This window comes from Perissodus microlepis, chromosome 23, assembly GCF_051167445.1.
Source record: "Perissodus microlepis isolate ML-2025 ecotype Zambia chromosome 23, ASM5116744v1, whole genome shotgun sequence".
NCBI lineage: Eukaryota > Metazoa > Chordata > Actinopteri > Cichliformes > Cichlidae > Perissodus > Perissodus microlepis.
This window is the reverse complement of record NC_140482.1, coordinates 35492795-35508775: the sequence shown is the minus strand read 5'-3', so window position 1 is coordinate 35508775 and position 15981 is coordinate 35492795. Positions and strand designations below refer to the sequence as shown.

Sequence of the window (15981 nt, the reverse complement as noted above, 5' to 3'; positions counted from 1 at the left end):
GGACTAGTAAAGCGCTATACAAATACAGGCCATTTACCATTTACCCAGAACCTATGCACAACTTTACAGACTACAGACTACCATCTACATGCTGTAGCTGCTTACTGTCACCAGAGGGCAGAGCATGTAAAGCTGATAATCAAAACAGAGATTATACTGAAATGCAAAGTAAGACCTGATTACATTAAAGATAATACTGCAAGAGGCATCCCTATACAATTACAGGCTACACAAGATAAACGAGACACTTTAAACCACATCATAGATAAATGTAGCCGCAGTAAAATATCTGCCTTCAACTGTAAAGTATACAAAAGAAGACATGCAGAGGTTGAACTCACCACATACTTAGACAGTTGGGGGTCACCGACTGTGTCTGCAGAATATCCAATCCTACATTCCCATGTGGTCTGTAAATTTGTGGTTTGCTAATTTTGAAGATCGTGCTTTAAAACTAGTGTCATGAGCTATTAAATTACATCGTTTTACTTCTAGAGGGACACGAGGAGTGGGCTAATTTCCAAAGTCATCCTAGTTACCACAATTAATTTTTTCATTTATTTTTTTCTTACTGCAGAGTGTATGGAAACTTTTACCTGTTGAGGGGGAACGAGTATCTGCTGTTAAGACTACACGGGAAGTTTTTCCAGGGGACATCTTCGCGGGTCCGCCCTTTCTACAGACAGCGATAGTAGCTGCCAGCCGGTTTGGTAAGTTTACTATAAAGTAAACTGCAGCAAGGTGCCCGCAGTCTTTTGCCAACACAGGTAGGTTCTTCACATTGTTTATAGCATTAAGTCCTCTTTCTTTTATCATTATAAAGCTCTCAGTTAGCTATTCAGTAAACGTTTTATAAAGTGAGTCACACAGTTAACCTTAGCTACCTGTTAGCTGTCAGTGTAGTTTTGTTACTACATCTACCCAGCAACTTTTCGTTAGCCGTGACTTATTATTGTAAAGGTGACTTTGACGATTTGTACAAGCCACACGACTCGTTAAAACTTAAAGCTATCGAACCACCTTCGAGTGAAAAATTATCACAGCACTTCTGAGTTGTAGCTGAAGTTCCGTGTGTAGTTTTATGTGCAGCAGAGGTGTTCCAGATTAACTGAATATTTTCATGTCCAACACATTAGACACTGCCTCTGCAGCTCCTTAAAACAAACTATGTATTAAATAAGATGTATCTATTGTCGGTTTACTGTATTTAGTACGATTTTCGTAATTTTATTAATTGTGAGAATATATTAGTTTCCGCAACCTAACAGGAAAGTTTCTAAAGTCGTTTAAGGTGCTCTGATTTAATCAGTGACGGAAGTAAAACCCTACTTTATTGCATGTATTGATATTTGGAAAGATCGATAAGCTTTGTTTGTAAAGCTGTGTCAAAAGTTTATTGCTACTGTGGAAGATTTGCCACAGTAGCAAATAATTCGCTGATAATTCAGCATTTAAAGCCAAAATTTGTAGCTAATGGCACTTTGATTTTGCATGTTTGCAGCTGAGTACTCCTGCTAGTCCTCCATTCAGGGGAAAAAAAGAGGAAAACCCCAGGTGGTGGGAGATAAAAAGCATTACCTGTTTTGCATACTGTATTGGAGGCCGTGGAGAAAGCATGCCCACTGACCAAGAGCCCACCTTCACTGTGAAGCTACTGCAGCTGATTCTGATCTCCACTTATTGGGGGATGCAGATTTGGGTCACGTTCGTTTCAGGTGGGTATAAACATGCACACAAATACAGGATAAGAGAATGATAGGAAGTACAAGTGGTCAATAAAGAGATACCTGTTTAGTTTATAGTCATTACTGAAGCACAGTTTTGTTTTTTTTTCTAGTGAAAACTGTCGTTTTGGGGGGTTAACTACAGATATAAGTATGGTGCATCTGCTCCAGCAATGAGTGTGTTACTTAAATTAACATAAGTCTGTGCTTTTCATGATATTTATGTCCATTTGATGAACAAATGAACATTTTGTATTTGATTAAATCAATGTCCATTGTAGAAAAACCAACAAAAATGACAGTATTTGACGTAATGGTCAAAACCTTTAGTATGGAGAAAAAAACCCTGGTATCAGTGTAGTCTCAGCCATCCTGAATGTGACACAAGTGACTGGATCAGAGTGTGTGTTCAGTATGGGCGGGGGCGGTTGTTGTAACAGTTCTGCAAAACCCAAATTCATGTCATACTTCGGTTTTTAGGTTTTGGTTCTTACAGGCCCATCACTTGACCATGACTAAAAGAAATTAGTGCCACTATTCTGACACATTTGAATTTCACTTGGTAACTTTACAGTCTCTAAACATGATTGCTTTCACCAGATTACCCATTAACACCACCACATGCATATCATGGGACAGAAAGATGAGGACAAAACGATACCGTGGATGTTTGTGACACACTTTTAGTTACAGAATCATCAAGCATACAATGCTTTTAAAGTGCAATACATTGGTTGCACCTGGCTTTTTGTAGCTTGCAAAGTTTACACATATTGAATTTGTTATTATAAGGTGTGTACATTCCTTGCTTGTGGAGGAATGCCCTTCACAAACTTGTGACCTGACCTTCCTGTTAGCTTTAACGCTGCAGTATGTTTCTTTTCATCTTGGTTCTTTAGTATAACTGTGGTCATATTATGTCAGTGCCACTAAAAACTCTGCATGTAAATGTATTCCTGTATCTATATTATATAATTATAATTTTGAGATGAAACTTGATTTCAGACTTTGTTGTTACTGCAGTGAGATAATAAAAAACTTTTTTTTTTAAATAAAATAGTATTGATTTTGCCTGTGGAGTTAATGTCCTTGATTCTTCTCAGGTTTTGTGATGAACAACCACCTGAACAGACACACGTATGGCTTTATTCAGAGTCGTCTGGTCCCGTTCTATCTCCACCTCGGTTCAGCCTGTGCTTTCTTTAACCTCGCTATCTATGCTGTGTATCACCCAAGTGACATGTTGGATGACAGAGAAGCCTTTCAGGTATGTTTTGTTTTATCATATTATTACATTGCATGACACTCATTTTGGAACAGTTCCTAAATCTTTTTCTCTGCTTTTGCCACCAGATTTTCATCTTCTTTGTGTCCGTGACAGTTTCGGCCGTCAATGCTCAGTGGTTTGGCCAAATGACGTCAGAGATCATGGCTGACATGCATCTTATTGAGCAGGCATGCGGACTGGGTCAGGATATCGGGCTGTCATCCAACCGTGAAGCTTACGCTAAACTATGTGAGACGGATGTCAAATACAGACACCTCAGCAGCCGCCTTTGGCTCTACAGACTGCTGTCCTCTCTGTGCAACCTCTGCTGCATTGGCTGTAACTTCTACAGCCTATGTTACATGGCCGAGAACCTTGTTGCACTATAAAGCTGACACATCAGGACTGTTGGATCCTTTAAATCAGTCCCTTACAAATCGACAAACACTTCCTTTTTTAATTGAACCTATAACTTATATATTTAATTCATATTGTCTTCCTCTGTAAAGTGTGCAATGAAATGTCAGGTAAGCCTAGTTGCCTCTCCTAGCGCCTTTGGGAATAATAAAAGGACACTGCCTTGTTTCTCTCATAAGGCTTGTGGAGTGGTGAGTGCAGTGTGGAATGCGTCACCTTTCACCTAGTTTGCGTTCACGGTGTTGGCTGCCTGGAGATTTCCTTTGACTACAACAGTTGCCTTAATAGTAACATTGAGCCAGTGGATTTTTTTTAAGCTTTGTTGTAGCAATACAGGAGAGGCCACATCAGAAAACAACCCAATCCACTTGATATTTTTATAAGTATGCAACAAAAGGGCCCCTTTAGTTAGGGAAACTGCTCCAATTTTGCTCACTCCCACTCTTTCTGGTTGGGTGGAGTTTTTATCCCATATTCAGGGTAGTGTCACAGGTTTGTCTAGCTTCCCTTTCATTGCTTTAAGATCATGTGGGTGTGCGTGTGTGTGCGCCCGTGTGTGCTTCATGCTTCAGAGTGCAAGGTTGTACTGTCTTTAGTTCTCCTAGCTCCTGTTGAGATGAAAAAGAACACTTTTACTGTGGTATGCAGTCGGCGCTGCTTTTAGCGGTGCTGTGCATTAAACTGTAAACAGCTCGTTTGTATTTATTGTTGAGGCGAGGGAGGAAGACTATTCTGTCGTACAGCAGGTCGGTCTAGTTGCGAGAGTCGTCCAACAGGTAGACCCTTGAGCTGCTCCTGAGATAATTGTTCTGTTGATCAGTGTAAATCAGTGGTGACAAATGGCATTAAATAACTATTTTTATTTAGCAGCTTTGATGGTTGTAGTGATCTGCTGTCTAGTGATGCATTGATCCAGAAAATAGTGCGGGGACATTTTTTTGAGATGGTCGGAAGTATTGAAATTTGCTGAGTTGATGTGGGTCTACTTAGACTAAATGTCTGTAATAGTAATAATAATAGTGCCCCCAGAATGTCACAATGAAACTGAGAGAAAGACGTACATTAATACATATGCAGTAACTTTTCCATTACCTCTTGGATTTCCCTTGGCCGATAAACATCCTACAAGGTGTTGCATCCTACATTACTTGATATCATGTGTTCAGTGTGAAAGGCACTGGTACTGGCACTTACCACAGGTGATGCTGGTTGAGCAGACACTCATTTGACCCCTTTTCTTCTATCAGATACTGCAGGAGACTTGCTAGTACACATGGCACACACTACTATGGTTTCTAGTACATCTAGACTTGTAGCTCAGGCAGGTCTGTATTAATTTGCCAGCAAGGGGTCTGCCTACTTGTGGTTATAATCAGCAGCTCTAACACTTCACATAATTATTACATCATAATACATTCAGACTTTCTCTTTGGATCAAATGGGGAAGTGATGCATAGCATCAAGCATAAGAACACCCATTGTGACCTTCCGGGAGCCCCGTAAGCAAATGTCTGAAGACCTGAATGAATCTCTGCATTTGATGTTTTCACTTGATATTGCCTCTGTACAAATTTGAACCTTGCATTTTGCCTAAAAGGAGAATATTATTTTGTATATACTGGTGAAGATTGAAAATATTGTGTGGTCTGTATCTTGAATTCCTTGTGCTTTATTTTATAAGACCTCGGTTTGTTGTACATTAGGGTGCTTATGCACTCTCTTTATGGGGAAAATTATGTAGGCTTGAAGTGAAATCAAATTATATTTAAGTTGTGTTTTTCCACTACAGTTCTATCAGGCTGTTTTAGTCATAGTTTGAATATCTCTGAAGTCTTTGTTTCACACTCTGAAAACTGAGGATCTGTGCTCATTTCTTTTAAGCTGTGTCTTTGCACATTGAAATGTTAAATCGCTTCCTGCCAGTGACGGTCGCTCCTCTTTGTACCTGCCTGGTTGAAATGCATCAATGTGTTTCGTCTTTCTTCTGTTTGTAGCACATGTCTATGTAAAACTGCCGTTAACACCAGCACTTCCATAATTGAGAATTTGCAGCATAGTGCGGATGTTAAAACTGCTGTTTTGTTCAGACTGGACTGACAAAGGTGCCTTTTTATGTGTCCATTTGTGGGACTTTATAAAAAAAACAAAAAAAACAAAGCAATGCAACATTTGATAGCTGCACATGTAAGACAGGACACTGCTGTCTGTAAGTTCAGCCGATTTTTAATGTGTATATTGTATATCAATTTAAATGTGGTATGAGTACTTAGTTTAGGTTACCTTTTACATTCATTTGTGGATATTTATGACAGTTTAAGTTTGAGGTAATGGGTTTAGTTGTACTCATTTAAGTTATGACCAGCAAGGTCAGAGAAGGTCATGAGTTGTTAATGGTAGTGGGTTTGTATCCATGATGTTTCAGCATGTGACTTTTTGTATTCAAATTATTTTCTATAAATTTCATGCCTCAACCAAAGCTTGCTGGTTTTTTCTTTTATCTATCTTTTATCCCTCCAAAGTTGTACACCAATATGTTGCACACAATGTAAGATGTTTTCAATTCAACTCACTTTTATTTTATTTATATAGGAGTAGCTTCAAGAGGGGGAAAAAAAACTCTTAACAGGAAGAAACCTCAGACAAAACCAGACTCTGGTAGTTGCAAGCAACTGGCTGGGGGGGGGGGCTAAAAAGACACTGGAGAGAGCAGAGCCTCAGCCTATGACTGAGGGAGGTTTCAGTGTCACCTGATCCAGCCTCAACTATGAATTGAATATTGGAGAAATATGCTCTCTTCTAGGCTCTTTGGGTTGATTAAGATGTTTTTTGTGCTGGAAATACATTTGATTTTAGGTAAGGGAGGTCCTTTGGCAGATTCCACATTCAGCAGCACACAAGCCCCTCTTGTTAGCTGTGGTGATCTTGTGTGGTACTGCCCATCAGACTTCTTGTAGTTTGCCAATGTAACAGTGAATATACTTATTAAAAAGTAATTCATAACAGCTCAGCTGCTGTGTTAGATAGTTTTTCTCCTCTTGGCCTTTTATATCCGTGAGAGTATATATCCTTAATGCCTGCTTCTGTGCTTCATGCACTGGATTGAAGTATAACTGCAACGACTTTGAAATTACTGACTCTGGGAGTCTTTGCATATTTGGATTGAGCAGCACTGGTTTACAGACTTGTACCAACCACATGCTTCCATAGAGTGCCAACTCATACTTCTGTACTGTCTGGTCATTAAGAGGAGTTAATAGTGGGATTTGTGAGGGCTTTGATGGTAACTAAAAAAACAAAATCTTGCTTTCTACAGCATTTGCTGCCTCCTAGTGGTGGCAAATTAGAAAATAATTAAGGTAGAAGCCCTTTTGTTAAGCTTAGTGCGGACTAAACTCTCTACATTTATGCCTTTAAAATGCTAAATTGTTCCTGAGAAAACAATGTGTTTTAGAGTAGATCTCAGCACATATTATCTAGTATAAAGCTTTAAAAGTGGGCCAACAGCATTTTAAAGGTGTTGCAGAAGGGGGCGCCATTATGCTACTGTAGTTTGTGAAGAGCTGGAAACGTAATATTTAAACAGTCGGTTATAGAGCCGCGCTGAATTTACTTGGAGTGAGCATCAACGTTTTTAAACTTGTTTTTGATCGTTTCTGTGAAACTAGAAAATGTTTTACTTTAGAAACACAAAATCTGGCTAAACAGGGAATGCTAATGATGCAGATGTTAAAAAATATCAGTTTGGCTAACATTTTTTATGGTGTGCCATAAAAAGGCACACAGCTAAGGGTCTCTGGTTGGAGCTGAACTAGAGAAGCTGGACTTAGCCTTGGAGGATATCTTATCAACCTGTGAGGTAAACTGGCAGATATTTAGTCTTTTCATCCTGCATTGCTGTAATCAATGTGGCACTTTCCCCACCAGGGAGTAACAAAGTCTGAAAGTACAAAGACTGTAAAGCAGCGGTCCCCAACCTTTTTTGCGCCACGGACCGGTTTATGCCCGACAACATTTTCATGGACCGGCCCTTAAGGTGTCGCGGATAAATACAACAAAATAAAACTAGTGCCGGTACCAAAAAAAAGAAAATTTATTCATAACACACGTGAAAAGACCAAGGAAAACCGAGTAAACGATAACAAAATAACACTGAAAACCGATTAAAAACCCTGAAAACCATACATTTCACACCTGAGCCTCAACTCTCGCGGCCCGGTACCAAACGACTCACGGACCGATACCGGTCCGAGGCCCGGGGGTTGGGGACCGCTGCTGTAAAGTAACTCATCCATCATAACTTTGAACATTTACTCAGCCTAAATGCTATCTTACCATGCAATCCTACAAAACACTCAAGTGTGTACGCTGAACATTCTGTTAGATGCTGGAATGACATTACAGCAATGCAAACAACCACTGCATTAAGTCAAGAGTTTTTAATGTAAAAAATACATTGTGTTCCAGCTACAAGATCATGGGTACTGTGTTTGAGATGTGATCAGCATCAACAATTCACTAGCCACTCCACCTACAAATTAATAAGTCTAAAAAAAGTAATAAATATAAACTGATGATATTTATGTTTTGTTTTGTTTTTTTAAAAGCAGACACTTGTACCTGATAATTGAAAAAAGAAGAAAAAAAAAGAGAGTTCCTCTCATAGTACTTAAAAACAACAACAACAAAAATCCTGAAACAAATTTCAGGAACATACATTAATCTCAATGACTGTAACAGGAGGCGTGGCTGTTAGTCACTCTTCTGCAGATGCTACCTCAGTTAAAAGTGCGATCACATTTTGTCAAAAAACACAAACAAATGATCCCCTTGTACAAATAACAAACCATATATACTGTTTGTTAATTCTGCATAGAGAGAACCAGTTACAGCTTTAAGAGTCCACAACAAACTTTATCTAATACTGAAGGAGCAAAATGTAAACTGTCATCTCAAATTATCACCCCAAAAAAGAAGGCGATACTATTTAAAGCCACAATCCTTGATGAGAACTGACGGCCTGCTGCCCATCCGCTTTGGTTGTTTTGAAGGATGAGGTCCGGTCAGTGTCGTTACGTGTGTCTTTAACAAGCGTGTGACAGTGTTTGCGCAAAAAATAAAATAAAATAAAGTATGGAGACAAAGAGTTAAACGGAAAATGACAGTGTCAGTGCATCTCACTGTGCTCAGAAAGGCATCTACAGTTACATTCCTTGTAAACAGCAAAACTGAAAGGCAAGAACAAGGATTGTGCCTTTTTAAATAACTTCCTTAATATTCCCACTGACTCATGAGTACACACCAATGTGTAAAACCAGCTGATCGCGCCTGTGTTCCATAATCTCAACATTTAACTTTAAATGTTCTGTCTAAATATCAAATGTTTGTATAAATATTTTTCACCTAATGTTCCCTTATTCTCAAAGCTCACAAGAACAGTATCAAAATACAACATAAAAAAAATAACAAAGAAGCTTATCTAAAAATCAACCTACAAACACTTGGGAGGGTTTCGTCACCATGGTAGCAGCAGAGAGGCATGTCAATGGTACTGCTCCATTTCCACAAAAACACACTGCGGAAGTGTCTGGAACACTGTTCCCACCAATCCCATGCCTTTACTGCCAAAATACTCCATAAATTACACTTTTACTAAAAAATAGAGTTTTTTTGTTCATCAGCATAAGAATAAAAAAACAAACAAAAAAAACAATCCAGTGTCTGTCATACAACCACCTTGCCCTTAATATCCAGCTTGGTGTTTTCATTTGCTTTGCTGGACTGTTCCTCTGTAAGAGTGATGTACGAGTACACCAGGCTGCCAGCAATACTGCAACAAAATTGAGAGAGATGACATGAAAATGTTGTATCAAAACAACATTAAGAGAACATGCTACAGCACATCAAAGTTGTAGAACTAGAAATAAGATCCAGCTGACACATCTGAATTCCCGCAGGGCTGGAATACAATATTATCTGTGTCAACAGAAACTTTTTATTTTCCCACCAGAAGAACAGATGCTGAGAACAGTTTGTATTTAAACTGAGAAACAAGAATTATCATGCTAGTGCTCATCATGCTATATTTAATCAGACTGTTTCATTTCTGATTCTGTATCAGATTTTTCATACTTCATCTGCATAAAACTGAACCCCTACAGCCCGTGCTGTAGGTGGTGGGATCACAGGAGGGCAGACTTGTAACTACTTCAGGCTAAGTCTGTTCAGGCCCCTGTGGGCCATTCCCGGTTCCATGGTGGGACCCTGGAAACCAAGTCCCAGGCAGGATAAGCTGGTCCATTGATCTTTTGGCTCATATTGGTTTTCTGAACCACTCCCAGTTTCCTTTAGGAGACCCAACCAGGGGAAGATTGCCATTCACAACATAGTTTCTGGGATCTTTGGAAAACACAAACCCCTCTGCCACATTAAGGTGGCAATTCACAGAGGGGCAGTGGCCCAATCCTCAGCTTCTAGGACTAGCTAGCAATACATGGACTGTAACTTCTCTGGTGAAGCTTGTGGCGTATGGGGTTGAGATACTGATTACATATAGTTGGGATCTGTAACCAGTTTCTTATAGAAGAGCTGGACTTTGTTCCACTTTGGAAGTATCCCAGATCAGATAGCGTGCAGGGGTGGATATACTTGCATTCTACTACTACCAGAGAATATGCTCCAACTACACGGGTCCTGGGTTCTCACTCCCCTAGGGGAAGGTCTATGCCAGGGTATCAGAGAGGAGGGGGTGACATTATTTGACCCTCGGATTCAGGAGAAACATGGGATCTGTTTACCTTATGTTCAAACCTAAGAAGTTAGTCCATGAGAAAATGTAGTCTCCACTGAGTACCATTCCAATGTATGTCACCAGGACATTCTGTAAAAATGGAGAAAACATTAACAAACCTGAGCATTTTGCATTGTTTTGTATTCAACAGTTCCCTCAAGCACGCAGCTCACCTTAATACAGCCCACGATAGTAGTTGTTAATGCTGAGTTGTACTGTGTACACAGCACAGTGGAATACATCAGAATAAACCTGGGAAAAATAAATAAGTAATCATGTTGTAAATCACTCAACGTTTATTGGAGCCTGAAATTGGATTTCAAAATGTTAATGCAACATTGTAGACAAGCTGTAAGACAGAACTGAGACTGCAATACCGATCTAAGAGCGAATCACAGACATTTGCCATCATCCAGATGTTGCACTGATAGTGAATTCATGCATGCCACATTTCATCTCAAGCCTGTAACTTACCCCATGACACACGACAGGGTGAACTGGGTGAGGAACAATGCATCCGACCAGCCCTCATATTCCACTGCCTGAAAGGAGAAGCAGAGTATGGGAAACACAAACTGACAACTAACAAATAAATTAAACATTATATTTGTTTCAACATTAAAAGCAAAGAAAAGAACGATTGAAACACATTTGATTAGTAAAGTAAAATATTACATTAGTGGTTTTTGATGTGTAATGTCACGCATTCACTTAAAGAAAGTGAGCAGCCTAAAAACTGAGGCGTTTTAGTTTATATCCATGGTGGTTGCTCAGTCAAGGGAAGTACTTGATGCTGCTGTAATAACTCTGCTAGGTGCATAATAGCATCTTTGTGCCTTTCTGGCTGCTGGGCCCCAGCTGGGCAACCCAGAATGTCTGCCAACACTGACCAAATGAAAAGACAGCTCATATTTACGGCACACACCCATGCTTAGACATATGTTCGCTCACTTAAATGCAGGATTAAACCAAGCAATAACTGGTCCGTACTGAAATCATAACAGCTCTGGTAAAAAAAAACAAAATTTAAAAAAGCATTAATTTAACAAATATAGTGTTAAAGTAGTAAAAGTAGAATAATAAATGCTAACTCCTCACCTTCTGCATATCTCCAGTCACATGAGCCAACAGCAGAGTGGGAATTATCATAAATAATGCATTGTAGTACAATAATCCATATTTCCCCAACTCCTGAAAAAATGAAAAGGGTAGAGAAGCAGGTGGGAAGGGAGAAACAGGAAAACAAGTAATATGCAGAGCCAGAACAGAGTGCTATTCACAAGCCTTTCAGTGCATTCCTCACTAAGTAGCATACAGATGTCATGCATGGCACCACCTAAGACTTCTTGTGCATGCTCTGTTTCACATGGCTTCATCGGCTTCACCCCCTCACTCATACACACCCCTCTCGTAGTTGGAGCTCAGTCCTAGGAGATGGCGTTCCATAGGCGTCATACACTAAATTTGGATCGGCCCTTGCAGAAACGTGAGAACTGAGTAGTTCAGTTTGCCCTTGTGACATTAAATATGACTTGAACGAGCTTAAACAAGATATTTCGGAGTCAGTCCAAACAGATCTGACGACTAATCTAAAAAAAAAAAAAATGTTTAGTTAAGCACAACGATATTTTACCAAAACAATGAATCACAAATATTTTCTCTTAATCTAATCAAATTAGTGGGAGTAAAAAGAACTGACTCAATGTATTTCCACACGCCAAGTTCTTTTGAGCAAGATACTGAAGGACAGTTCGAGTTCTCTACATTCACACGTAATCAGCTCAATGCCAAATACAGCTCCCACCCAACAATGGTCACTATTCATCAGATGCTGCCATCACATACCTTTGCGTCTAATTTTTGCTTTACATAGGCTCCGTTGGCTGCAGTCAGGATGTCGTTCAGGAGAATGAACATGTAGCCTTGCAGGTCAAATGATAAGTCAGCACTAGGATCAGAAAGAAGAAAAGGCAATCAAAAGTGTCAAGAAAATAAATAATGTGTTCAGTTGGCTAACATTTAAGCTGTAGTTAAGCTGCGTTTAGGCAGGGCTCCTTTACAACATGTGTCTAACTTCCTTGAAGATAATGGCAACTAAACGTGGACCTATATCCCGACAAAGCACCTCTTTGTAATGAAGGTAAATCTTGGTTAACAGCCAGCACACCTGGATTTAGTAGAACTTACCTCGCGGCTATAAATGCCCCAAGGATCATTGTAAACACTGTCAGCTGAACTGGTCTGGAGAATTTCTTCCTGCCACAAATTAAATACAGTAAAGAAATTCAATATGACCACTTAGAACTGGAACCAAACAAAAAAAGGACCAGTAAATGGCGAAGAAAAGTAGGTTATCTGTTGTGTGTGATCTTACTTGAGCAGAAATCCCTCGGCCAGCATAGTGAATAAGATCGAGAACCTCCTGAGGACTGTAAACATGGGCAGACTGGTGCACCAGGGCGTAAACGGTGACAGAAAATCCATTAAACGAAAAACATCAACATTAATAGCCAAATAGTTTTTAACTGTGTGAATTTTTACAAAATGTGGAGCTTACTTTAGCCTTTTGGTTCCAAATAAACCAGTGATTTGATTTCCCACATACAGGAGAGGTAGAGGAAATGTCTAGAAAAAAAAAGGAAAAAAAGGATAGGGAGGTTTTGTTAAGTAGGAACAGCTCCAGCATGGTTAAATGAATTATCTGATGGACAGGCAGCGATCACCATAAACCTGACCTATTCCAGTTTCTGGGGGGGGGGCAATGCCATTTTTCAAAGGGTGAAGAAAAAAATAAAGGCTAATATATCTAATGCATAGAGTATGCTAGTTTTCAGCAATATATTTCAAAATCTAGTTAGACACAGCTTGACTTAATGCATAAATGCTTTGAGGTTACAAGCCACTTACTCTATGTGTACAGTGCTTAATGTGTCACACAATTTCGGGTTCAATATTTAGCCCAAAAACATTTATACCTTTCCAATTAAAAGATAATAACTCTGTATACTTTCTAAACCACAGTCACTTCAGGTACTGCAGACACTGCTAAACTATTTCTAATGAATCTGTTTTCTTTTTTTTAATATATGTCAATACTGATATGCTATTAATGGGAAAATAGTTGCTTATATTGGCCAAATTATACATGTTAGGCCTCTGCATTTGATATTTGGACTGTTTATTAAGAGATGAACAGACTGCATATGGACCTCTGGAAACTAGTAATAAATGACTGGTACTCTTCATTTAGAATATGACATATATAAATAGACAGGTGAGTCTCACTTTGCGAGGTATGGTCTCATCGCAGTCTGGGAAGCTGATCACCCTTGCAGCCTTGCCCACCCACAGCACAATCACCGTGGCTAACATCTGCACAGAGATTCATGAAGAAATCAGTGTCGATACCAGCCTGGTTTTAAGGTGTGGTGTCAGCTTGGTTAACAAAAAAAGAAGTTACACGTATCACGTACTTGTCCTATTCCGACACATATCGACGACGGGAACCTGAAAAAGTAGAGATGAAACTCCAGTAAATTTTAATGCTTTAGAAGTTCAGCACACTGTAGTTAGTAAGCTAACCTCGTACTTAACACTCAAGGGTTAAAATGTTGCCCAACACAGGCAACAGAAAGAGAGGCTCCCTGCAGTGTGAACCACAAGATTACCATCACTGGATAAAAGTTGCCGTTAGGCTAATCAGCACCGTGGTGTTCCCTGCTCTGCTCAGCCTGCACAACTTCCACAAGCTAGGTTAGCTAGCATGGAAACAGCTTTATCGACCGTAACCGTCACATGCGTTACCGCTATGCCGTTACCTGTAGTTAGTGAGGACACTCTTGTTCACCACGACGATCAGGAACGAGCTGAGACCGTAAAACCCGGCGGCAAACAGCTTCACGACCAGCGTCGGAGGTTTGTCCGCCATCCCCGACAAGTTCTCATTCCTCTCTGAGAGTCGGCTCTTCCCCTGCCCATCACTTCTTCACTGTAGGCTCACCCACCTACACACACACACACACACGTTTCACAACTTCCGCCCCAAGTCTGAGCATCACATTACGCGCAACAAATTTAACCACGAAATTTAACCATGAGATGAACGAGTTTTTTTTTTGTTTGTTTGTTTGTTTGTTTGTACAAAGCTAGCACTGCGAATGAAATCACCAGCCAGGCTTAGCTTATTTTTTGCATTCTACTTTCTTTTGACATGGAGCATTAAACTTAAAGCAAGAATTGGACGGATATTTGATCTTTCCTGCAGCTTTATTATCCCCCCCCCCCAGCTTTCACAAACAAATCTGATTTACAGGCAGCTCGGCACTTCCCGGTTTTTAACCTGACATGTGATGCGATTAGTCCAATCACAAATTAGAAGGGTTTTTTTCTGTTGTTGTTCTTTATTACATGTAATTGGGGGTTAGGCGAGAAAAGTTATTTATTCACCACATTTCAAACACCACAGCTAGTCAAGATAAATTCAAAATCCAAGATAATAACGGCAATAACAATAAAAACAACAAAAATTGAAACAAGGGCGATGGCACAGCTACACTGTTAGTTAAAAGCAACCGTGAATCTAAAGCTGTGCTCTTTACAAAATAGCTAGGGTTGGAGACGATGTGACCGCAATGGGTAGCTGGTTCCAAAATGCCCAAATGCAATAGATATTTATTGAAAATGTTTATGGTGGCAACTACGAAGGCTATAACTAGGCATTGCCTCCTACAGGGCAATGGGTTGTTTGGAAGAATTATAATAAAAATACATTTAAAAAAACAGAAATATACATATGTGAACTGCTAGGTAACCAGATCTTGCAGACCTTAGAGATCTACTAGGTTTGTATACATTAAACACTATAGATTTATGGGCCAAAATCATTCAAAGATGTATAAACAATCTGTAATATTTTAAATTCAATTCTGTATTTTACTGGAAGCCAATGGGAGGCCAAGGAAAAGATCATTGCAACAGTCTACAGAAAAACAGGCATGAATGAGCTTCTCCAGATAAAAATATCTCAGTTTAGCCAAATTACTAAGATCCCAAAAGGCTGATTTAGTTACAGCACAAATGTAGTCAGTGAAACTAAAGCCCTCTTTTATTGTTGCACCAAGATTTTTCATACAAGTTTTAGATTTGTGGTTTTACATATACAGATATAAAGTTATAAGTAACCCATGCAATTAATTGCATGAATCGTATTTCACACTATGATCACGTGCAGCAGCAGTATAAAATGTATCTCCAAAAGTTGATTCTGTACATCTGGACGTAGCGTTTTCAGTGGGAGAAACATTTCGTCACTCATCCAAGTGACTTCTTCAGTTTCTGGTGACTACAGGTTTCCCCGGTCTTCTAAACAGTACATTTCCATAATGACTGTTGTTGATCAACAGTCATGAGAATTTGCATATAATCATGATGAAGGAACTGACCTCCCAGCCCATTGTTCCTTCAGTGGGCTGTTTTCAGTCATTAAACACAGCACATGACAGGAACAAGTATGTTCTGGAGACAACAGAGCTCTGAGGGTCCCCTGTGCCGAAATATGCTCACCTCACCTACTTCCAAGGTGCACGTTCAGAGGTTAAAGCTACAGCAACATGTGTAGGAAATGTCATAACTTTATTGTTTGACTAACATATTTTCAGCTTATTGCCTTCATCATGACCCTGATGAAGTAATAAGCTGAAATTTGTCAGACAACAATAACTTGTTGATCCTTGGAGAAAAGGAGTAGGTTGTCAAGATGGGCCTTTGTTGATGGTGGTTTACTTTTC

The 15981-nt window shown here is 39.5% G+C and overlaps 2 protein-coding genes across 3 annotated transcripts; one reads left to right on the top strand and one right to left on the bottom strand.

Annotated features, from left to right (window-relative positions):
* Positions 1-613: 613 nt before the first annotated feature.
* Positions 614-5884, top strand: LOC146361966 (transmembrane protein 205). Of its 2 annotated transcripts, none has more exons than XM_084921833.1 (4): positions 614-710; positions 1502-1715; positions 2828-2991; positions 3078-5884. In XM_084921833.1, the coding sequence occupies exons 2-4, from the start codon at positions 1616-1618 to the stop codon at positions 3378-3380; spliced, it is 567 nt and encodes a 188-aa protein (XP_084777959.1). In that variant the 5' UTR covers positions 614-710; positions 1502-1615; the 3' UTR covers positions 3381-5884. The 2 variants fall into 2 exon arrangements, with proteins under 2 accessions (XP_084777959.1, XP_084777958.1); XM_084921832.1 differs by having other exon boundaries at positions 635-767.
* Positions 5885-7829: 1945 nt separating this feature from the next.
* Positions 7830-14486, bottom strand: slc35d1a (solute carrier family 35 member D1a). Its single transcript, XM_084921831.1, has 12 exons — positions 14014-14486; positions 13669-13702; positions 13481-13567; positions 12753-12820; positions 12570-12641; positions 12383-12451; positions 12041-12143; positions 11294-11386; positions 10670-10737; positions 10369-10447; positions 10203-10285; positions 7830-9235 (listed from the first exon to the last, which is right to left on the bottom strand). The coding sequence occupies exons 1-12, from the start codon at positions 14121-14123 to the stop codon at positions 9130-9132; spliced, it is 972 nt and encodes a 323-aa protein (XP_084777957.1). The 5' UTR covers positions 14124-14486; the 3' UTR covers positions 7830-9129.
* Positions 14487-15981: the final 1495 nt, after the last annotated feature.